General features: G+C 46.9%; 1 protein-coding gene across 7 annotated transcripts in view; it reads left to right on the top strand.

Annotated features, from left to right (window-relative positions):
* Positions 1-23,379, top strand: part of PAQR5 (progestin and adipoQ receptor family member 5) — a 64,575-nt gene that overhangs the window by 8,353 nt on the left and 32,843 nt on the right. For 3 of the 7 annotated variants that reach the window (XM_037833557.1, XM_037833560.1, XM_037833559.1), the window contains 3 exons: positions 382-485; positions 1,072-1,168; positions 21,202-21,370. In XM_037833557.1, coding sequence (XP_037689485.1) covers positions 21,320-21,370 — 51 coding nt within the window. In that variant the 5' untranslated portion in view covers positions 382-485; positions 1,072-1,168; positions 21,202-21,319. Of the gene's footprint in view, positions 1-164; positions 212-381; positions 486-1,071; positions 1,169-21,201; positions 21,371-23,379 lie in introns of those variants that run through there. The other 4 variants (XM_037833558.1, XM_037833562.1, XM_037833561.1 and 1 more) reach the window with 3 other exon arrangements.

Genomic DNA, 23,379 nt, shown 5'->3' with positions numbered 1-23,379 from the left:
GAGCTGCCTGGTAGTGGGAGTGGCAGGAGCACAGACTGGGAGGCACCGGGGAGTGGGGGAGCAGTGACCACAAGAGGCTGGAGGGATGTCTACAGTGAGGACATTAACCTGACTGTGTTTAGGGAGGGAGGCGTGATGGGGTCAAAGACGTAGGATGGTTCCAGTGCATGTAACAACAGCTCTGCTGAACCGGTCCTACTGGAACAGACAAGTGAGCTTTACTCCATGCCCTATTTCCTTTCCATCTCCCTCTTCTCAAAATACTTTATGAGAGGGCTGTGCATTTTGACAAAGCCTTCAAATAAACATATTGCAAAACAATATAAAATTAAAAAAAGCCCAATACCAAAAAGCTGAAAACAGTTTTTTTTTATTCCCAAGAATCATCTGACTTTGTGTTAACTCCCTTTGGGAATTCATGGCTGGACCGTGAAGCCATCTGTGATGAAGGACCTGAACAGTGACATGTGCTTCAGCTCTGCAAGGTGTGCCTTGGCCCTCGGGCTGCTCTTTACTTCTCCCCTGGAAGCACCTCCTTTCTCCCAGAGCCTCCTCCCCCAGCCTCAGGTGCTCATACCTGTCTGCTGGCTCTGACCTTCCAGTGGTATGTAATTTAAGAAAAGAATTTTTGAAGACCAAGGAGTCTTCAACACACAAAGAATAAAGCAATCATAGGGGGATGATTGGCTGCGGCATTGCGTATCAGAATGGGGGCCCTGTTCCCATGCTGCCTCAAAACACAGAGTGGGGTATTTTTTTTGGAGGGGATTGTTTAATGCTGGCCTAATCACAGTCCTACATGGTATAAGCCAATAAATCCACTGGAAGTCCACAAACACACGCAGGCATTTGGTGATTATCCATGCTACCTTGTGATTTCTCTTTTTTGATAGCCTAGAGAACTGTTTACCTTTTGAGAGCGAAATTTGTGGGAAAATACTGTCATGTTCAGCAAGTATGCACTGAGCTCTAATGAACTCTGAGGTGGGCCAGGTGCTGAGGGTCTCATAAGCTTGTTGTGTTTGTTTCCCCTCCCTGGTGGACCCTCATGGATATGCTATATGACACCAGTTTCCAGTGCAGAGAATAAAGGGAACCCAGAGCGGCTGTTGGCGGCAGAGACTTCTTGAAAGAGGAAGAGCTCGAGCAGACAGTGGGTCTCAAGAAGGTGATGAAGGGGAAGGAAGTCCAACAGGGAAGCCTTTACCTTTCCTGCATTCAGCAGGGTCAGGTGTCCTGGAAGGGGAGACTGAGGTTGGTGATTGGTTCCTGGGGGCCACAGGTGAGCAGATAAGACAGGAACTGATAGGAGGCTGTGCAGTCCCCTTGGGCTTCTGCTAACTGTGTGCATGTGAATGTTGGACCTTCTCTGCAAGCACGGGGACCTTGGGGGAACCCCCAAGCTGGGTGTACCCCCCTCACTGGGATGGACCAGTGACCTTTCATCTCTGCGAGGGGCTGGGTTTCTTTCAAAATGCTTCCAAATGAGCGTTTGCTGCCCCCCAAGTACTCTGCAGTTTTCTCTGGGGTAGGTCACAAAGTGTTTTCCCCAATATGGGGCTCGATAATGTTTCTTGCCTGAAGTTCTTTCTTTGGTGGAGGGTGGTGTTGGGAAACAGCGTGCTGTGAAGGAGGGGGCAGAGTGGGGCAGGCTTTGATTTCTGAAATATTTTGTAGCACTTCAGTATTCATTTCTTGGATCCTCTCTGGAACCTGACTGACTGTCACAGGACTGAACTTTTGGCTTAACCATGGGGTGGGGGGTGGGGGGGTGGGGAGGGTGGGGATGACTAGCTCTGTTGCCCTCCTCCCTCCTCTCCCTCCCAGTCTGGCTCAGTTTAAACTTCACCTTCCTCTGAACCAGACAGATGCCCAGTTCTGGAACGTTGCCTCTAAGTTATAGCCTACCAAGATGGGGAGAGGGGTCAGAAAGCGAGCTTCTGGGCTTCACCCTGTGGCCAGCTTTGTGATCCTAAGCAAATTACCTGATGTCTCTGGGCCCGGGTTTCCTACTTGGCCTCCCTTCTGGAAGCATCCTTTTTGCCTTTTTAGTGCCTGCACCATTCCCTTTTTCTAATGATAAAGTCCTTGCTTACCACTGTCAGGATTTCCTTAAGGGACTAAAAAGTGTGGACAAGTTTGAGGAAGTGAATTCCAGCGGTCAAGCTCTTGTGCGGGGCCTGTGGGAGGGGAGCTCAGCCTCCTGCCTGCCCCCACCAGTCCAGGGTGCTCTGGAGCTCACCCTTCATTGTCCAAAGGTCTCAGATTTGCCTTTCAAAGGGAAAACACCTCTTGATTAGGTGGGCCTGTTCTTCAACCAAAGCTATTAAAGATGCCTTTGTCTGGGCTCCCGTTTCAGTTCCAATGTTCTAATACTGTGAACTGGAGGAAGCTGAAGCAGGTCTCTTGGGGAGAAAATGATTCCTGCCTTGAAGTGAGTCAATGGGTTGCAAGCACCTGGGTGGGGCCTGTTGTGCCTTCAGCAAAGTTCCCTGAGTTCCTGCTTGTGCTGGGGGCTCTCTGTTTAATTTCATCTCAGGGACCACTCGAGATCCCTGAGGAGCAGAGCAGATGTCACTGTCTCCATTGTCTCATGCTGGGATGAAGAAACTGAGGCACAAGAAGGTCAGACAGCTCGTGCTGTCATTCAGGCTTTAATGGGATGACAGTTCAAGCCAGAATTGAATTAGGGCTTCTGACTCCTTGCCCAGTGCCCTTTTCCCCATAAAAGGGAACGGGGACTAAACGCATTGGATTCTGTGCCCCTACACTCCTTCCTTCCTGCTCTGATATATCCCCCTGATGCTCCACCTACCACCAATTATTGTGGAAGCTAATTCACTTTGCCCAGACAGGAAGATCTAAGTCTCTATATAAAAGTGAGAGAGAGAAAAAATTTTTTTCTCTAATAATTCCAGCTAATCCCCACTGTGCCTCAAAAGGACCAGCATTTTCCTCAGGCCTTTCCTTCAAGACCAAAGAAATGAATCTCTAATGATGAAACTTCCAGTCTCAGGGGGTGGAGGGTTGCCGTTGGCTCACGCTGCAGAGGTGGCCACTTTTACATCTCCTTACACAGATGCCAATCCAGGGCACCATTCCTGGGCTGAGAAGCCCAAGGACCCGTCTCCAAGTGTGTTTCAGCCTTGATGGTACTTTCCTACCTGTGGTACTCTGTGGGGCACTGTGGGGAAACGTGTTTGGGAAAACTGTCTTAACTATGGAAATGATTATTTTTCTTCTCACTTTTCATATAGAGGCCCAGATCTTCCCCATGCAAAGTGAATCAGTTTCCACAACAACTGGTGGCAGTTAGGGCTTTAGGGGGTGGGCAGAAAGAGGTGACCTGAGCTTGCAGACAGCTGCAGCCAGGAATCCTCCCCATCACCCACGGTCACCTGCTCACTGATTCCATACCCACCCACCCCTGGCCTTTTGGGTTCTGAGACCCATGCATGGCAGGCTTCAGAACAGGAGCCCAGGCACTAGCCTGGGGCCTCGGAGGACATCCTGGGCAGGGGAGCCCAGGGAAGCCCGCCTGGGAAGGGAAGGGTTACTGTTTGCAACTTCCCGAGCTCTGCTTGCACGTTATGGGGGCTGATTTAGAGGGACCATTATTCCCATTCTTCGTGGGTTTTTGAATAATGCATTTTGCTTCAGCCCTAAAGAAAAAGAGAGAGAGAGAGAGAGAGAGAGAGAGAGAGAGAGGCCTCTACTTAATAATGCTAGAATAATGACCTTGTGTCACATTTCAGCCACTGGGGCTCTTAATCCACTGCTGCATTCAAATATTGTGGAATGTGTTACTTATGACATTGAGTTAGCAGGAAAAATACCAGCTTAGGAAGGAGAAAGGAGAATAAATTCTGTATGATATTTATCATGCAGCTGACGAAGGAATGTCCCCAGTCCTAACACCGTTATAACAACAGTTGCCCTTTATTGAGCACCTACTGTATACCAAGCACTTACACATGGGCTCTTATTAATGCTTGCAACAGTCCAAAGAGACAGTCATCCTGGGGATTGTAAAAGTGCTCACCCAGAGGCATATTGTGAAAAATTAAATGGGGTGTAAAATGAAAATAAGGTGCTTGGAGTAGACTGCCCGATAAACAATATTTCAAATCAACATCGTCATTCCCACTTTGCAGAGGAGGGTAAATGAGGCTTAGAGAGGCTTCAGGACTCAAAGCCAGGTCTATCTGACTTCTCTGGGGAGAGAGCCCAAACTCTGCATCTCACAGATGGGAATGATTGCATGTCAGGGAGGCTGGAGGCATCTGCGGGGGCTCCTGGCCCATTTGGGCCCCTTGTTCTCAGTGGGGCCTTGTGTAAGTCCCACCCTTACCTGCCAGGGCCCCATGCCATTCCTGACCCCAGTCTTGGCTGAGGGCCTGGCCACATGCCCCTCTCCCCTGAGTCGTGTGACCTTATTCCCTCTGCCAGTTCACACCTCCCTGGCTTCTCAGTTGCCCCTGATCATTTCACCCTCACCTGCTGGGTGTGTTCTTTGGGTAATAATTATGTGAAATGGTTCACCCAGTCAGTTTTATCTTTTAACAGTTCCCTACAGTCCCAGCAGGTGAGGCTCAGGGTTAATGATTGCCAAGGAAAACCTCATGATTGCAAATCGTCTGGAGAGGGAGGTGTAGCTGTTCACCTGGAAGGTCACTCTGAGCTCCCTGGCCTGAGGAGAAACACACCCAGGGAGGGGGTGCCGTGCCAGGCTGCTCTGCTTCCCCCCACTCCCCTGCCATGTGCTCTCATTTCTTGCCTCTCTGAATTCAGGACCAGCAGGTCTTCCTGCTCACTGTCTGCCAGCCTGCTCCCCACCTCTAGCTCTTTGCTCTAAAAGTGCCTCTCTGAGGACCCAGTTCCTTCGTTTTTACCAAAACAAGTCCTCCCCCTCTTTTGGGACCCTCCTGAAGTGCTGCCTTCTTTAGGAGCCTTCTCTGACCCCCTGACATCCTTATTTTGGGTCCCTTCTCTGAACTCCTCTCCAAGGCATTGGGCAGGCCTCTTCCGAGGGCTCCCTAATGTGTCGGGCGATGTATGAGGTTCTGAGGATTCATTAGAGAGCAAGGCATGAGGCTTCATGTGATCTGGAGCACCCCCACAGCCTGAAGCACAGCAGAGGTGACTGGGGAGGGCCCGCTGGCCCGCTGGCAGAGAGGACCAGAGAGGCAGGGGGACTGGTGATGTGGGGCACAGGTTGAAAGCTAAGGATGACTTGGAATGTTCCAGGCAGATCAGGTAGGAGGGTAAGGACATCTCCATGCAGAGGGAGCAGCTGTGTGTGTGAAGTGGTGGTAAGATACTGATTCACTTTGAATGTTGCATTTGAGGCACCTGGGTGGATGTGTCAGGAGGCAGGTGGTGCTCAGAGAAGTCTGTCTCTCTCCCTGCGATTGCTTGCTCCTGGGTATGCGTCCTTCCACAGGAAGAAGGGATTCTCTCCAAGGGGCAGCCATGATTTCTTCATCTTCACGAGCACTGAGCTTATGCTCACTGAGAGGTGTGGAATTGCATTTAAAACTCCCCCTTCAGTACTCACCTCTCGACTCCCCCACTCTGCCTCTTTCCCCTCAGGACACCTGCTTCCCTTCTTTTCCTGCTTGTATGTGCACTTGCTTTTGGTTGTGAGGGCCTTGTCTTCCTGTGAGAAGGTGGACAATTGCAGAAGCTCGGGGTCGCTGTCCCCTCCCTCAGTTGCCAAGTGTAGGACACCCCATGAGCTTGTTAACCAGGCAGATGCCCAGGCTGTCTCCCAGGGATTCTGATTCAGAAAGCCTGAGATGGGACCTCTGGGTCAGTTCTGTGTTTCTTACATGCCCCCTGGGTTATTTGGTTGCATGTTTGGGTTTCAGATTTATTGCATTAGAGGTTTTCCAGGATCCTGTCGCTACTCCAATTTTCCGTCCCCTGCCCCAGGGTTAGTTAGCATCCCCAGACATTCCCTGAGTGGGGAGCTCAGTGCCTGTGGAGTGAGTGGCCTGCCCCCAATGGGGACAGGGCCTCTGTGGTTGGAGCTGAAACCTGCCTTCCAGAAGCTCCTGTCTGGGGGCCTTGGATCTTCAGCGGGTCTTCCTCCTTCCTTTTCCTGCCCATCTGGCTCCTTCCCACAGGCTGGCAGCTGCATCTCAGACACTATGTTTCTGATCAGATTAGAAGCCTGGGGGAAGGTAGAGACCTAGCAGCCTGGATGCTATATTTCAGGTCAACATCATCATTCCCATATTGCAGAGGAGGAAAAGTGAGGCTTAGAAAGGTTTCAGGAGTCAAAACCAGATCCATCTGGCTTCTTTGTGGAGACAGGAACCCAACAAACTACTTTTAGCACTTAGAATTAGCATTCACCTTCCATCAACCTGGCCAGGACTTTTCCAACCTTGGAAGAGGGACTTGCCTCGGGGGCCAAAGAGCTGGGCAGTGCAGAGGGAAAAAGAGCCCAGGCTGATGGAAAGTGCCCGGCTTCTAGGTCTACAGGCCTCCATGCAGACCAGCTCCTGGTGGGCCCTCCTTCCCTCGGAGGTCTCGGCCTGGCCCTGAGCCCTACCTCCCCCCACTTGCCTCTGGGAGAGTTTGGTTTAATTGAGCTGAGGTCAACCCAGGCATCTGTATTTTTTAAAGCTCCCTGGTGCATCCAGTGTGTGTCCAGGGTTGAGAACTGCTGGGCTAGATGCCTGGCACTCACCGCCCCCCTCCACGTCTGACAATCCATGGAAATAGTTATTCCACACTGGAGTTGCATAACCAGGACCATTGTGCTATGCATTTCACGTAATACTGAAATCATATTTGTATTTTACCAAAAGGTATTCAGAATCAAAATTTTAAAAATTCACTAAAACCAAATATTTAGTAATTTTAAATATAGAAATCTATAATGTTTTAGAACATCCAGTAAATGTAAATTTATAAAAATTATGTTTAAGCAGGTAATTAAGTATTCAAAACATTAAAATCGGCACTCTTCAGAAACAGAATATGAGTCATGAGAAATTGAAAATGAAATATTATTTGATCCTTTTTAAAGCAGAATCTTAAAATCAAAATATGTTGGCAGTATCATGTTGCAAGTATTTTTTTTTCCTACAAAATTTTCTAGAAAAAGCTTTTCCTGACACTACCCGAGTTGGGGAATGATGAGAAGATATAATTGTGAGATATCTGCAAATATTTTCCGCTGACAAGGACTTTCAACATATTTTTTCGGGGCTTGCAGTCTTTTATTTATAAGGAGCCATAGTTCTTGTTTCTAAAGCAATTCCGGCTTGTATTTAGGTTCTTTAGATTTATCTTGTTCAGATGGAGATTCTGATGTAGCATTTCCTGTAACAGTTTCAAAACTGTCATGTTGATATTCCAAATGTTTGGAAAGTCTGTGAATAGAGTAATAATTATTCTTGCAACAGAGTTTTACTTGTCTATTGCCACATAATGTCTGAATAAGACTCAATGCATATTTCATATATCAAATTGTTTTGACACTGTTATTTCCTTTTAAAAAAACGTGTATTAAAACTGAGAGAATAGCTTCATCAATGTCCATGCCTGGCTTCAACAATTTCCAACTCATGGCCAATCTTGTTTCACCTATACCCCCCAACCTGTCCCCCACCCCAAATTGGATTATTATGTTAAGCCAATCTCAGACGTCATATCATTACATCCCACCTGTAATTACTTCAGTATGCATTTCTAAATGAAAGGGCCCTTTAAAAAACATAACCACAGCACCATTATCACACCCCAAAATTGACAGTTCCTCATTATCATGAAACGTCCAATCAATGTTCAAATTTCCCCAGTTATCTCATACTTTTATTTTTTGACAGTTGAGATTTCAGATTTTAAAAATTTTTTAACAAAAATATTGGGCCAAGCAAAACATGTAATTTTGGAACTAACTTGCAATATTCAAGAATAGAGCGAGGGGACCACTGGGTGGAAGATGCCGGGCAGCCAGGCCAGACCTTGCGTCTAGGTTCAGAGGGCAGTACCTGGCAGGAGTCATTCAGCTGATCAGCAGACATTCACTTACTGGACAATAATACAGTGCCCAGGCCTGGGCTAGGCACCACGGACATGGCAGTGAACAGGACGGACTCAGTTCCACCTGGAGGGAGCCAGGGCACTGGCATTGGTCTGTGAGGTTTGCAAGTGGAATGATAGATACTAAGTGCAGTGAAACCTGGAGGAGAACGTAAACTAACTTTGCCCTGGAAAGCATCATGGAGCAAGTGGTGTTTGATTTTTGTTTTGAAGAATGGATCTAAAGGACCTCACCCCGAGCAATCAGCAAGAGCAGAGGGATGGACGTGTGAAGGTCCCTGGAGTGTGGAAGGCAGAGATGAGAGATGGGGTGTGGGGTGCATGGCAAGGCCGGTGGGAGGTGAGGCTGGGAATGGGTGGATTGTGGAGGGCTTGATGTGAAGGAGTGGGGTGTTCTGGGATCTTCTGGAGAGGACCCATGAGTTTGTTATATGAGCATAAAGTGTGGACCATGAGTCAGGAGGGCAGAGCCTTGCTGGAACAGTGAAGAGTTACTTGGGTTTCTGAGCCCTTCCTGGAGCCCCACAAGGGTGGGGTGTGTCTGCCTTGATCTCCATATGTCTCTACACAGCTCCAGGGTTAGCACAGTATTGGCCTGCAGACAGAAGGTGCTCAATATATGTCTGCTGACCACTGAGCTCTCCAGTGCTCCCAAAGCAGGGCACCCTGGCCACCTCCATTTTCACCCATGGTGATGACTGAGGAACCCCCTTAGGCCTTGGGTTCAGGAAAATGTGGTGGCTTTTCCAAATGCATGAGCGGTCAGGCCAGAGGACCTGGGCCCTGGGGTCCCTGAATGGGTTGGCAGGCAGGACAGGGACATGCAGAGGAAGGGGCAAAAATGAGGTGTGAGGGAATGCCAGCACCTTAGGGACATGTTCAACCCGAACTCCTCCAAGACTGTCCAAGAATTAGCGATCTCCATTCATTTATTTCCTTTTAATACTATTATTGCGTTAGTGAAAAATAATACACATGCTCATTGTGGAAAACTCTAGTATTATAGAAAAGTAGAAAGAATAGAGTAAAACAAATCCCTAGAGCTGACCACTTAGAGTCAACCTCTGAACATTTTGGGGATCATCCTTCCAAACATTTTTATGTCCATAAATACAAGCACTTAAATGCAATACAGTTTTATATAAATGATATTAGTTGATTTATACTGTTCCGTAACTTGATTTTTTTCATTTAACATGTCATGATATCATTTCCTGTCAGCACAGGCCTGTGACATTTTAAATAGCCATACAGCACAATTTTGCATGGATAACTTACCCAGCCAGAAATTCGGATTGTTTCCAGTTTTTTTTTTCTACAGAGAATATCATTCTATAATCAGCTCTTTGTGGGTGTACAATAATCGCCTAGTGGTAAATATCTAGAAGGATCACTGGGACAAAGAGAAAGCTCCATTCACTCCGAGTCCTAAGGCCAAGCTGGGCAGGTCACCATGGCAACCTCAGCCCTCCCGGAACATGGAGCGCCTGTTAGCCACAGCTCCAGCCAGGGAGGTAGGTCAGAGCTGAGGGGGAAACAGTCGGTTTTCAAGCAAAATTTTAAACCAAGGGCAGAGGGAGCACGAGGGAGCATTAATGCAAGATTGAGATGGTTTCGGGAGCACTAGTAACAATACCACCATTATCGAGTGCTGGTTGTCCGGTGGATTCTGTGGTTTTCATCCTCACAGTAGCCATTAATACTTTGATTATCCTCATTTCACTGATAGGAAAATTCAGGAGTAAAGAGAGTGAGTAATCTGCCCAAGGGTATACAGTGAATGATGGAGCCACGATTAGACAATGGCCTGCATCCTCTCCTCAGAATTTTTGCCGCCCCGACCTGGGGTCCCGGCTCTCCATCACCAGCTCTCCCCATCACCATCCCTGAGACCTCTGGTCCCGACTCTCCCCGGCTCCCTTCGTGCATGCATTCCCACTGCGTTCAGATGGGTGCACCCTGGTTCTTCATCTGGCCTCTGTTCTCCAGCTCCACCCTGGCCACCCCCCACTCCGTACCCTAAACCACCTGCACGCTGAATTACAGACAGTTCCCCGAATCCTATACTTTCTTCCTCCCCCCATGCCTTTGCTTCTGCTGTACCCTCTGCTTAGAATGCTCTCTATTGCCCGTAGCTGCTGCACTTCTCTTTATTTTTTAAGACTCAATTCAGGCTTCATTTCTTCAAGAAGTCCTTCCTGATGCCCTAGTGTGCTGCCCCTCCTCTGAGTTCCCATAGAAGCATCTAGTTCTAACCACTATTTTCCCATCAGATGTGCTGTGTGGCAGTTGTTAATGTTGATTTCCGACACGAGATGCGAGCTCTTAAGGAATGGAAGCAACTTTTCCAGTTCTCCATGTAGGCATTCAGTAAACACTTGCTGGATGAATGAATAAATGATCACACATACGCCCTTCAGCTTACTGTTTCTGCTCCCAGCCCCAGAGCAGCGGAGGAGAAAGTGGGAGATTGCATTAGTGCAGCCGGGCTGGATGAGCAGCCAGCCCACCGGACGCCTCTGCCTGCTTCCCCGCCTCTCCCTGGCTGGTTCCTGGGCATTGTTCCACAACGCCGCCCCCACCATCCATCCTCCATTAGCCCAGCCCATCGCCTCCTCCACCGCATGTCCTCCCTCTACCCTGACAGGGAAACTGAGGTACTGGGTGAGTACTTCATCCACCCCTAGCCCCCACTCCCACCCCCACCACTGGTTTGTCTGTTTGGCCCCTTCGGTCCCATGAACCTGACTTTTCCTCACCCCTTGGGATCTTCTGGGCTCCCTGGACTTTGAAAGTTACCTCTCTCTGCTTCTTTAATTTATCTGTAGCCTCAATTTCTCCTCCAAGACATAAGCACCTATTTTTCAATAGCCAGTCAGATGTTTCTGTGCAAATCAAACTCAACTTGTCCAAAAACTGCTCTGGCCTTCCTTGCTTGATTCATTGGTATCACTATTGGTGGGAACTTAAGCGTGCTGAGACCTGGGCTAATTCCCTGTGATCAGACACCTGATCTTTCACACCAGGGACCCCAAACCAGGCTGGGCCTGGTGGGAGGGTGGGGGCCATGCAAATGAGAGAGCACCCTGCGGGAAGGAGCAGCCCTTCTGGGCCGCAGCCAGTTGTCACCAGCGGGGAGTTCAACCCAGGGCTTTAGAATTTAGGTTTCTCAAGAGAAACTAGGTGGCCAGGTTTTATGTGAGGTCCCCTAATTTTTTTAAAATATTGGCCCAGTTTGGTTTTTTAAAACACTTTAGAAGCTAAAGATCTCTGTTGTCCCCTACACCCCTCCTTTCCTTTGCCTTTCCCTCCCCTCCCCCCAGTTTTGAGCTCTCATCTCTCTGTATACCTGGACATGGCCACCTTCCTTCCTGTCTGTCGCTTCTCTCTACCAGACTGTAAGCTCCTTGAGGCACTCAGACATTTAACTCAGAAGTCTATGTCTCCCGCGGAACCTAAGTCAGGGCCTGCAGGTTTTCAACATTCATGCACTAATTGAGCCAATGCCCACACATGTGTTGAGTCTGAGGCTTCCAGGGAAGATGCTTTGGGTGCAGGTGACAACAGGAGCTTGGGACAGAGCATGTGGCAAGGGTTGGAGGCCTGGATGACTCTCAGGTGGGCCGTGGCTGCAGGGAAGAGAGAGATGGTGTCCTCGCAAGTGCAGTTAGAGAGAGGGGTTGAGGACAAACCCAGCTATGAGTGAGGGGATGCCTGAATCCTTAGCAGGAGTGAGGGGTGGTCTCAGGGACTGAGGGAAGGAGTGTCACCCCCATAGATGGCCCAAGCTGGGGTCTCGAGCTCAATTGGCCCAGGACTCTCATTTTACCAGTGGAAACACTGTGAGGCCCAGAAAGGGATGTGAGCTTCCCCAATGCCCCAGAGCAGGGCTGTAGCAGAACAGGACTGGAAACCCAGGTCTTTCAAGCCCAGTGTGCTCTCTCTGGCTCTGCAGTGGTCTCAATGAAACCATCCTTGTTCCCTTCCCGACCCTTCAGTGGGCAGCCGAAATGAGGATGCAGGGTGGGGCCTCACCCCTGTCCCCAAGCAGGCACAGAGAAGGCCCAGGGTGTGGCTGGGAGGCCTAGCGTGCAGGCCTGGGTTGTGGCCTGTGAGGCAGGAGAGGAGAGATGCTGAAAGGGGGTGTGGGGGCAGCTGCAGGCTCTACCTTTATCTTCCCTGCTTGAAAGTGCATGAGTGAGTGAGAATAGGAAAATGTTTGAGAAGGAAAATAAACTCAAAACTCCTCATCCCCAGTGGGGCTGCCCATCCACCACCACCACAGACACTCCCCAGCAGCTCTTAGCCAGAAGAGAACATGCACCTTCCACTCTGCCAGAGGAGCCTGTGGTAGACAGAATAACAGCCCCCACAAAAGATGCACATCCTAACCCCTGGAACCTATGAAAATGATAGGTGCCCTGGCAAAGGGGAATTAAGTTGCAGATGGAATTAAGGTTGCTGACTTTAAAATAGGGAGATCATCCTGGATTATCAGGTGGGCCCAACGTGATCACAAGGGTCCTTACACATTAAAGAGACAGTCAGAGTGATGTGATGTGAGAAATGAATGAATGAATGAGTTAATGCCATTGCTGGGTTTGAAGATGGAGGAAGGGGTCCATGAGCCAAGGAACGCAGGTGAGCTCCAGAAGCTGGAGAAGGCAAGGAAACCGATTCTCTCCTGGAGCCTCCAGAAGGAAATGCAGCAGTGCCAACACTTTGATTTTAGACCAGTGAAACCTGTGTCAGATTTCTGACCTACTGAAGTGTAAGGAAATAAATTTATGTTGCTTAAGCCGCTAAGTTTATGGTGATTTGTTACAGCAGCCAAAGGGAACTAATGCAGAGCCCAAAGGGGCAATTTGCTGTTCTTGTAACACGCTGCGTACAGTCACACTTCTGTGCCTCTGCTCAGGCTGCTCCTTCTGCCAGCTGTGCCTCTTCGCCTTCCCAGATGCAGGGATTCTGATCTCTTAAGCTCCATTCAAATGTCATTGCCTCTGTAAAGCTTACCCTAAGCCTCCCCTCCCTCACCCAAACATGAAGTTGTCTTCTCCCAGATATATACAACTTTGTTTCCATCATATAGTATCTAACCCACGGGGTCATTGGTTTGTGTGTCTCCTTGTTCCCCTGGGAGCTTCCCCAGGGCTCCAGCTGTAATTTATAGCTCTGCATCCCACCTCTCAGTAGAGTGCCTGGCAACACAGCACACTTGCTAAATGGATGAAGGATTGAATGATAGACAAATAAATGGATGGATGGATGGATGGATGGATGCATGGATGGATGGACAAATGAATGAATGAATAATGAATGGCCTCTGAGTAGAAAAGTCAACAAGTTTTTATTGAATTTCTTCTATTATATAAAAAGGGATTCAGACCCTGTTTTCAAGGAATCTAAATTGTGGAAACCAAAACAACCACACCTAGAAGAATCAAAGAACAATGAAGCAGGTGGTTGGAAGATATTCTAGGCTTGGGGCCTGGCTAGAGTGGAGAGACTCTCTAGGGAGCTCCAGGGGTTGGGGTCAGGGGTAGGCATCACCCCAACCTGTACTCACCCCTGAATGGCCCCCACGACTTCCTTGAGACCCTGATATGGTAGCTTGCTGACGGTTCCCTGCCAGGTCCCCCCTGCTTTCCTCCCAACCTACAGCCCAGGGGAGAGCTGGATCTGTGGGGGAGAACCAGGCCTGTTGCCGCGGTGGGGTTGGACTGGGTTTTTGTGGGTGTGGATGTTTCCCATGTCAGAGGGCAAGGCCAGTGCAGCCTGTAGAGCCAGCTTCTCTTTGGAGTGCTGGGAATGCCTCTCCCAGCCACTGGGGCCAGTTTATAGGGTGGGGCATTGGAGGCAGGAACAGGTTCCTGGGAAGGAACGCTCCCCTTATTCACCGACTGGCAGGCACGACCCAGGGGCTCTGTTTCTCAGTGACTCCAAGCCTGCCCAGACTTTACTGACGTGGAGTGGAGTTTTCCTCTGGGTTCCAAATACCTTGAGGATGTGGCTTTGCTTATATCCACTAGGAACTGCATTGGGCTGGTGGTTCTGAACCTTTTTGGGGTCACAGACTCCACTGAAAGTTTGATGAAAGCCAAGGCTCCTGTCCTCAGTGACATATATATACACATGTGCACACGTATCTACACACATAAGCACACATCATACATGCACATGTGTGTGCATACCCCCAGTCCCAGCACAATTTACCTATAACTTCATGGACTTCCTGAGCCCCATCATGGATTTTCCCGGATCTTGGATTAAAAACCCCCATCCTAAGAGTTGTTGCAGCTGGTTGCTGGCTTTCCTGAATGTTATCCTGTAGTAACAGTAGCAGCACCAGTAGTAATAGCAGTAAGACTACTGGTATTCAGTTAGCATTTAGTAGTGAATAAGGTATGTTCATTTCCGCTATCTTGTCTCAGCCTCCCCACAGCCCTGGCCAGGTAGGATTTACTATCCTCACTTCACTGATGACAGAAATGAGACCAGGTTAATTACTCAGCCCAGCCAAGGTCACACTAGGGGATGGCAGAGGGGAGACCTGACCTCAGCTACCCTAACTCCCAGGCCCCGGTGCCTCCCTCCTGCCACACCTCTCCAGGAGGCCCTGAGTAGCTGGTATTCATCTTTAGAACATTCTGCGTGCTCAGGCAGTCCCGGTGCCTGTTAGAATATACCGAGGATGCTAGGAGAGGCCTCTTGCTGGCCAGTCAACTTTCTAGATACCTGGTTGCCCTGGTTCCCCCATACTCCAACCCGTTTGCCTCCATTGTTGTCTGCATAGAGAGGCCAACAGACCTATCATCATGTGTGTGTGATTCTAGATGAAAAAAATCCACAGCTCCCCATAATCAATACAGATAACCTGTGATATCAGCACACTTCTTCAAACTTTTTTTTTTTTTAGTAATGAGAATTTCTAAAATTGAGTGTGGTGAGGAATGCACAACCATGTGATGATACTGTGAATCATTGATTGTACACTTTGGATGAATTGTATGATATTTTATTGAATGTATCTCAATAAAACTGCTGAAAAAAAAAGTGGTAAATATATACGATGGAATGTTCTTCAGCAATAAGAACGAATGAAGTCCTGAAGCACGCAACAACATGGATGAAACTTGAGGACATTGTGTTGTTTCCTTTCTTCAATATTTTTTGATTGTGACCTTCAGTTAAGAAATACCTTTTATGTTATAACCCAGTACACACATATATTCATACATAACATAGCGAACAAACATGCATGACATAACATACAAAGCAAAAATGTCACATGGCAACACTTAATCTTTATGCAATATACTCTAATATTTTCTGTTTTATTATTTTCCCTAATATTCCTTTTTTAAATGCTAATCATGACCCACTAAATTGACTTCATAGACCTACTGACAGGTTGTGTCCTACAGTTTGGAAAACACTGCATTAATGGAAACAACATTGGCAGCATTAATTAATAGTGAGCTCTCAGAAGTTGTCATTTGTCATTTTGCTGAGGTGGGCATTTGACCTTGTTTGTAGCAAAGTGGTATTCAGGTGCAAGCCAGTCAGCCGAGGAGAGGCCCTGGCTGCCCACCGGCCGTCTATGCCTGTAGTGGTGGGAGTCTTGTTATAGATTAGTGCCCAAGTTCCCACCAACCGTCAGAGACCTTCAGTTTAATCTTGACTATAAAACAGGAAGAAGGGTGTGTCTGTGCTTCTCCGAGTAGGCGGGCTTTTGCAGCAGCAGGATGTGCATTATTTATGTTTGTGGGATTTATATTTTTTCTGGAAGATTTGGAGAAAATACATTTTTGAATTAAAACAAACATAGCTAAGTTATGGAGCAGACTACAAAATTCCCATCTTTTAAAAACATTGTGGTGACATATATAACATAAAATTTGCCATTTTAACCATTTTTAAATGTACAATTACGTGGCATTAATTACATTTACAATGTTGTACTATTATCAACACCATCCATTGCCAAAATTTTTTCATCATCCAAACCAGAAACTCTGTGTCCATTAACCAGTAACTCCCTATCCACTCTTTTCCCCAGCCCCTTTTAATCTGTTTTCTACATTCTGACTCTTTGAATTTGCTTATTCTAAATATTTCATTTAAGTGGAATCATACAATATCTGTCCCTTTGTGTCTGGCTTATTTTACTCAGCATAATGTTTTGCAGCTTCATCCATGTTGTCACATGTATCAGAACTTCACTCATTTTTATGGTCTCCCAGTTATAAGTTTTGGTTTTGTTGTAAAGGACTTTTAATCATCCCTTTAAATGAAGAACAGTAAGTACGGAGAGAGAAGCCTTTGCAACTGAACTAAGCCAATGCTCATTCTAATTACTGTATTCATCAAGTCCAACATACATTTTTCTTACATTCTAACAGCTCTGAAATCAGGATTCATTTACAATCAACAGTGTCTTTGATTATAATTAGCAGCATTTTTTTTCTGTGTTAGTGGTATACAAAATAGTGGTGTGTGACTGCCGGCAGATAGCATCTGAAGTGTGGTGAAATAAACCCATTGTCTCTCAATATTTAGAGGTAGGTGAGTACTAGCGGACCCCCACAAACTCATTGCCGGGGTACACAGTGAAAGTCTCAGGCTGCGTTCTACTGGACATACATTTTTTAGCAAGCAGGAACAAAAACCTTCTAGTGAACTATTTGGTAAGCCCAGTGAAATCCCAGCAATCTCTTCTTTTAGGGACACCCGTGCCCCTTGGAAAGCTCATGTGGTCGAATGGTGCACAGCAGCTGAACTCCGAGTTCAGTGGCCTGAATCCTCCTAAAGGGCTCACCCGGGCCCTTTCCGAGGGGCAGCTACTCTGGGGCACCCTGCCCTGTAGCCTGTAACACTTCACACCGATTCCCATAACACTAATTGTACTCATTTCACCAACAAACGTCATTCATTGCACTAATTAGTAAACCCTCTGGTATGTGAAAAATAACCCCAGTTGAAACAAAGTTGTGCCCTCTGGAGTGTGTTTATGCTTAGTCTTTCAGATGCTAACTAACCACCCCAGGGACAGAGACTAAAACTAACATTTTCATATCACACTGTCCATGGAGAGTACTTGAAAGCAAATTGCAGTCAGTAGAAAACGAAATGAATACTTGTGACTTGGAAGAAAATTTTCAGCAACAACATTAAACACAGCTTCAAAAAGTACAGATTTCAAGCAACTTAAATGGAAGTGGAAATATTTTTTGCTTAAACTATGTTAGGTGACTCAAAAAAAGTGGCTGGTGGTCATGAAGCTACTGTTGTCAAAGGTGCATATGGAGATTTTGAATGCACTTTTATGAAATGTGAGTAGAAAACAATATTTTAAAAATAATATGTTGGGTCTAGTAAGGGATTCTAAATAGGTATGTATAACTAAATTAATAAATTAACATTATAAAGAGACTAATTACTAGTTCATTTGTATCCCTCAAAGTTTATACATGTTTAAAGATCCTCTCAATTGGGAAAATAGCCTCTCAGCTTATATTCGGTCAGTTTATATGTAAACACATCCAGTGGGTTATAAGGTTTGTGATGGTGTTTTTCAAGGCTTGGGATACACAGTGTACAGGCTAAAGCTTACTAGAAAAGGGGCCTCCAAGAATCTGGATGGAGGCCTAGTTTGAGAGGGAGGAGGTAGCCAGATTTGACTTCTTGTTAATTTTGCTTGATCTTGAATCAAAGAGGCCTGGTTTGAAATTCTTGATAGTGATTTTGTTGTTATGGTTTGCCTTTCTATTTCTTTCTTCTTTTAAGGCTATTTCAGGAAAACTCAGCAGGGCCTTGAGAGTGTATTACAGCCCATTTACCTTTTTTAGCTATTGAGAAAATACGTTTTAACTGTGGAAACCTCTTTTATATAAACTCTTTTATGGAATGCCAGTATACTGTTGAAATAATAGCAAAGTTTCATCTTGTGTTTGGATTTAGGAACTCTTTCAAGCTCTTTTGTTTTATTCAAACTTGTTTTTAGACCTCTGCAAAAAAAGACAGCAAACCAAGCTGCTTTGTGAAATCCTGGAAATTGCATTGCAGTTTTCTAGTGTTGGTGAAATTAAGAACTTGGCTTGTGATGGGAAGAGGCTTGTGATGGGAAGAAGACCAGAGAGTCCATTTTATGTTCAGTTATTATCTGGAATGATCAGAGTAAGCACATCTTTATCCTCAGGTTTTATGACTTTTCATGATCGTCTGTGGATGTTTCACAGTTCTTGACCAGTGTAAAGGTTTACATTTTAGATGCAAAATATCAGCGTTTTAGCAGGAGAGCCTTTGTTCATTTGAATGGCAAGAAAACACGACACAAGAAAGCATCTGCCTGTGAAACAGCGGAGTCCAATTGCTCTTACCTGAGTTTGTCTCTCCTGATGAGACAAAGAGATGAGACAAAGAGTCATCGTTTGGCATCTAGGTTATAAACAAGGTTGTAAACATTCTGTATCTTATCTCTTCTCTCAGTAGCAAAGAGAAATTACCTCTCAGTGCTTTGTGCTAGGCTTTGATTCCTTCTAATCACAGTTACTTCCCTTCTTAAAAGGAAATTTACACTTCTTATATTCTTCTCAAAAAGGGGCTTATATTATTATGTTCCCTCTATAAGTCAGAAAAATGTGAACATTTTCTGGTTGAAATGGCGTGGAAGTTACCTCCCTGTTTCTCCTAACCACAAGAACAACTCCCATCCCCCAAAAAGGGTCCTTGGGGTAGGACCTGGGGAACCACAGAAGACAGTTTGAAAATCTCCAATCTCCAGAGTCACCGGCCAAGATGTGAGACAGCCTGTGATGCTCAACTCAAATGACTGCAACCCACAAAGCATCACATTCCCCCCACCCCACCCCTCTTTCCACAGGCCTTCAGGCAATCCAGAAATCAAATCCTAGCCCTACCAACTACCTACTAGCTGTGTGGTTTGGGGGAAGTCTCCTAACATTTCGACATCTCAGTTTTTTTGTCTGTACAAAAGAAAATTAACTTTTCTATCTGGTAATTAAAAATGGGAGCACATATTTGTTAAACACTTAGCTGGCAAGCCCTTTCCACAAGGTGTTGTTTAATCATATGAACATCCTGTGAGGAAAGTACTCCTGTTATTTCCATTTCACAGATGGGGAAACTGAGGCACAGGGTGTTAAGGAACTTGCCCGGGGTTGCACAGGAAATAGCACACCAGTTTTTGAACTCTGGCGCTTGTATCCAGCACCCACGCTTCCTCAGATGGCAGCGGGGCGAGAGAGCAGGATGAGGAGGGCAAGGTGTCCAGAACGAGCTGCTTGTTGTAGAGTGGGTGTGAGTTTCTCTCCTTCCCAAGATGACCTCTACTGATTAGTTGTGTGCACATCAGTCTCATTTCTTTATAAATTTCTTGGGGACAAGGATGGTCTTATTCATTTTTTTCCCAGTGCAGTGAAGGAGTAGCATGGTCTAGAGGATACCTACTTCCCTCTATTCTGCATGTCATGAACCTACCAGTGTTTTAGGATCAAATTCTCCCCTTATCGTTAAAACTGCTGCAGCTCACACTGAATAGTCAACTATACACTTAGCCCCTCCCCTTACTCTTCACATGATAAAAATACAGTAAACAGTGGTTGAGTGGAGAAACGAGCGACTCCTACCTGGCTGCTGTCCCCCGACGTTGGCATGCGTTAATCTGGCCGTCTACCTCGGTGGTGTGTGCTGTCAGAGCAGGGACCATGATACGGAGTTAAGTCCAGGGAGAAGCAGAGGTCCGAGGTGGGAGGTCCATGGAGACCCAGCCTTGGTTCCCATTTTTGTTTGCGGGTTTCTGGTTTGCTTTAGTTGCCCCCAGTACTGGGCATTCGCCTCTTGTCTCACAGTAGGTGAAAGAGCAGTGCTTCTGGGAATGCAAGAGGCTCGGTGATTTAGACATGGAAAACTTTGGCATGAAAAACCAAGAAAACAAAGAGTGTGCCATGGCCCGCTTATCAGTGTTTTTAAGAAACATATTTATGACAATGGAATATAAATAAACGGTATTTTGCTAGATAGTTCCGGGCAATAATACATGGAACATAAAGAACTATAATAAGAACCAGAAATGAATTGCAAAAGCCAAACACAATAAATGCCTTCTGGGCTCAGAGGATGAGCAGCCTTGCTTCATTAAACAAGCCATTGCTGAAGGCCTGGGATGAGCCAGGCCTACACCCTGGGCTTCCGGCTATCCACGGGAGGCTCCTCCCTGAGCGGGAGGTGAGGCCGGGGCAGTTAGCTTTGACTGCAGGTGGAATGTGGTTGGTGCCATGAGAGAGGCTCAGGCATCTCCGGGCCTTGAGAGGCAGGGAAATAACCCCTCTGGTTGCTCAGGCCCTCGGGAAGGGCTCTGAAGAGGCGTAGACTTCTACGCAGCAATCATGAGGGCCAGGAGCTCCTTGACTAGGGTAAAGTCCTAGGTTTGCCCTTTCTTTGGTAAACCCAGCTTGTACTTCTCTGTTTCCTGGGCCTTTCCTGAGGGCTTTGACTTTCTTGTGTTTGCATTCTCACAGCTGTTAAGCACTCTTAATCCTGCATTTAAGCAACCTTGTTACTTACCCCAAGTCCCTTTGTCTCCAACAAATGCCTTGGATTTGCCTGGTCTGGTTCTTTTGTGTGTCTCAGGGCAACTGACCTCCAGTCAGCTGCATCCAGCCTGGAAAAGCCACTGCTCTTTCAGTGGGTGGGAGCACAGCACTCAGTCCCCTTCTGCTCACTGGCTGGGTCCAGACTTGTGTTGACATTTGCCCAGACAAACGGAGAGGGGAGTGAGTAGCCTCAGCTCCTCACCAGCTGTGCAGTCTCGGCAAAGTCACCCACCTCTCTGACCTACCATTTCCCCATGTGTAACAAGAGGGCATTGGGTGACCTCTAAAGCCCTTTCCAGCTCTAAAATATTATTATTGCCCATCTTATGGTTTAATTACCTCCCTCCAGCACTCTTGGAGTTAATGACTCAGCAGTCTGACAATCTTGCTGCTGTTGTTTTTAAGGAAGCCTGGTTATTTTGCCATCACAAGCAAGTGTATGTTCACTGGTTAAACAATCTGATCATCTTGACCCAGCTGGAATTAGACTGAGACTGACGGATTTCTTCACTCGGTCCTCTTTTAGGGAAGCAGCCGGGCACCAGCTGGCTGGAGGCACCCCAGGCCATGTCAGAACTTTGAGTGGGGCCTCGTGAGCGGGAGCAGCCCTCACCCACCCGCCGGCCACCCCAGCCCACGTCAAGATGCTGAGCCTGAAGCTCCCTAGGCTGTTCGGCATAGAACAGATGCCCCAGGTATGTGCTCTTTTCATTCCAGTGGTTGGTTCCAGGGCTCAGCCTCTGCTCCATCTCCAACCAGTCTGTTCTGTACGGTTCACTGTCACCAATGACCCCTTTCCAGACTCCCTCGGGTAAATCGGCGTCTCCTGTTTCCCAACCCACAGCAAACCTGGAGATGGAAGTGGTCCCCAAACCAGTTAAGATGTAGCCAGCCATTCCTTGTGACATCTGTATTTTATCCCGAAGCAAAGTAATCATTGAATTAGTGATTTAAGCTGAAGAGATGAAGCCAGCAGCAGCTGGCTGAGTAGAAGGGTTTTGTTTTGTTTTGTTCTGTTTTTAGGACTTTCCCATGGGTTCTTGAAAGCAGGCCAGGGCAAAATCGCTTCAGGGTGAGCTTTGTAACTGGCGCAACGCCTCTGTCCCTTGCGAGAAAACATTTCATTGCACCCCTATTTTGATGTCGTTTCCTTCCTTTTTGAGTGGAGAAGAATAAGTGCTATTTCATGGTGGGAAGTTTCACTTGGAGGATGTTATGAGATGGAGTTGAGGGTGCTTTCCACTCAGCTGATTGCCAAGCACTTACGACTTCCCCAGAAAAATAATTCCTACACGAACTCAGCATCATGAATGGAAGATTAAGAGGAGGCAAACTGCCAAACTGTCTCCCTAAAAGCCTATAAAGCTAGGTGATTCGAGTAAGATGGCGTTGTGGGCGAGGGCAAGAATCCTGACTGACACAGGGCATTTTGGGATGAGAAGAGGACTGTGCAGGTAACAGACAAATTAAAAACGGGGCCACATTCCCAGGACACTATTGAGCAGAGCCCTGGGCCATTCACTTCCCCTCCTGGTGAGTCACTGGTCGATTGAGCCCACAGGGCATTAGTGGCTGCGGCTGAGAGCTCACTGTGATTCTTTGAGTCGTTCACTCATGAAAATTTTATTCATCGTCTACTATGTGCAAGATATCCTGTGCTGGATACAGAGAATTGCTGTAGAAATCCTGACCTTAAGCAGCAGGATTTGTTGGTCAGGAAGATTTAAACATGTGCACAAACAACTCTGTTGTAAAGTGGGTTGGGGCGTGTCCTAAGAGAGGGACAGCTAGGTTCTGAGGACGGACTGATCACTTCCGTCTTGGGGGAGGAAGGGATCCGGGAAGGCTTCATGGAGGAGGTGATCTTTAAGATGGGTTTTGAGAGGTGGATAGGATTTGGAAGGTAGGGAGAGCATTACAGGTGGAAGGAACACCATGAGCAGAAGCATGGCGATGGGAAATTATGGCATACTCCTGGGGTGGGGATTATGGATGTCTGCTTGGGTTTCCCCAGCTGTTTCAATCAGGGTTGGGTTCAGAGTATGTGCACAGGAAAGATGTGGAAGAGAGAGAGTAGTATCCATAGGTACTCTGGATAACTATAAGGCTTCTGAAAGTCAGGATCAGTGTACCCCTGGAGAGGCTGTGCACTACAGATGGATGTGTCTGTCCAGTGTTTCATAAACAGTGGAGATGGCAGGAACTTTTTAGTAAAACAGCATTAGTACATGGCAGAGAACTAATGTGACCCCTTGCACCCAGCATTTGCTTTAAAGCCTTCCTTGAGCTCTAGCATGCACTCTGGTTTCCCAGCCTCACGGTCTGGGCATGTGAATCCACAGAGGAAACATAGTGCTTCTGCCTGGAGGGTACCTTTATTTGAGGATTTAGGAAGAAAGGCATTTTTTTTGTATTTAAACAGACTCAGGTATATTACGAATAAATGCATGGCTTGCATGAACCTTTAAAATAGAGAGACTACATAGAAATGTTAAGCTCTATGGGTTCCAGTATTTGGTTTGCAACTGTATTCTTGGGCAAAATGCTTAATCTCTCTCTGCCTTAGTCTCTTCCTCTGTAAAATGGGGATGATGACAGTTTCTGCTTCCTAGTGAGGATTAAATGGGATAATCCACAGTGGTGATGGTAGCACAACATTGTGAATGTAATAGCACTAAATTTTAGGTTGTGTATATGTTACTAG

The sequence above is a fragment of the Choloepus didactylus genome, chromosome 4 (assembly GCF_015220235.1).
Source record: "Choloepus didactylus isolate mChoDid1 chromosome 4, mChoDid1.pri, whole genome shotgun sequence".
Lineage (NCBI taxonomy): Eukaryota > Metazoa > Chordata > Mammalia > Pilosa > Megalonychidae > Choloepus > Choloepus didactylus.
The sequence above is the reverse complement of the archived record's forward strand: the minus strand, read 5'-3'. Positions and strand labels throughout refer to the sequence as shown.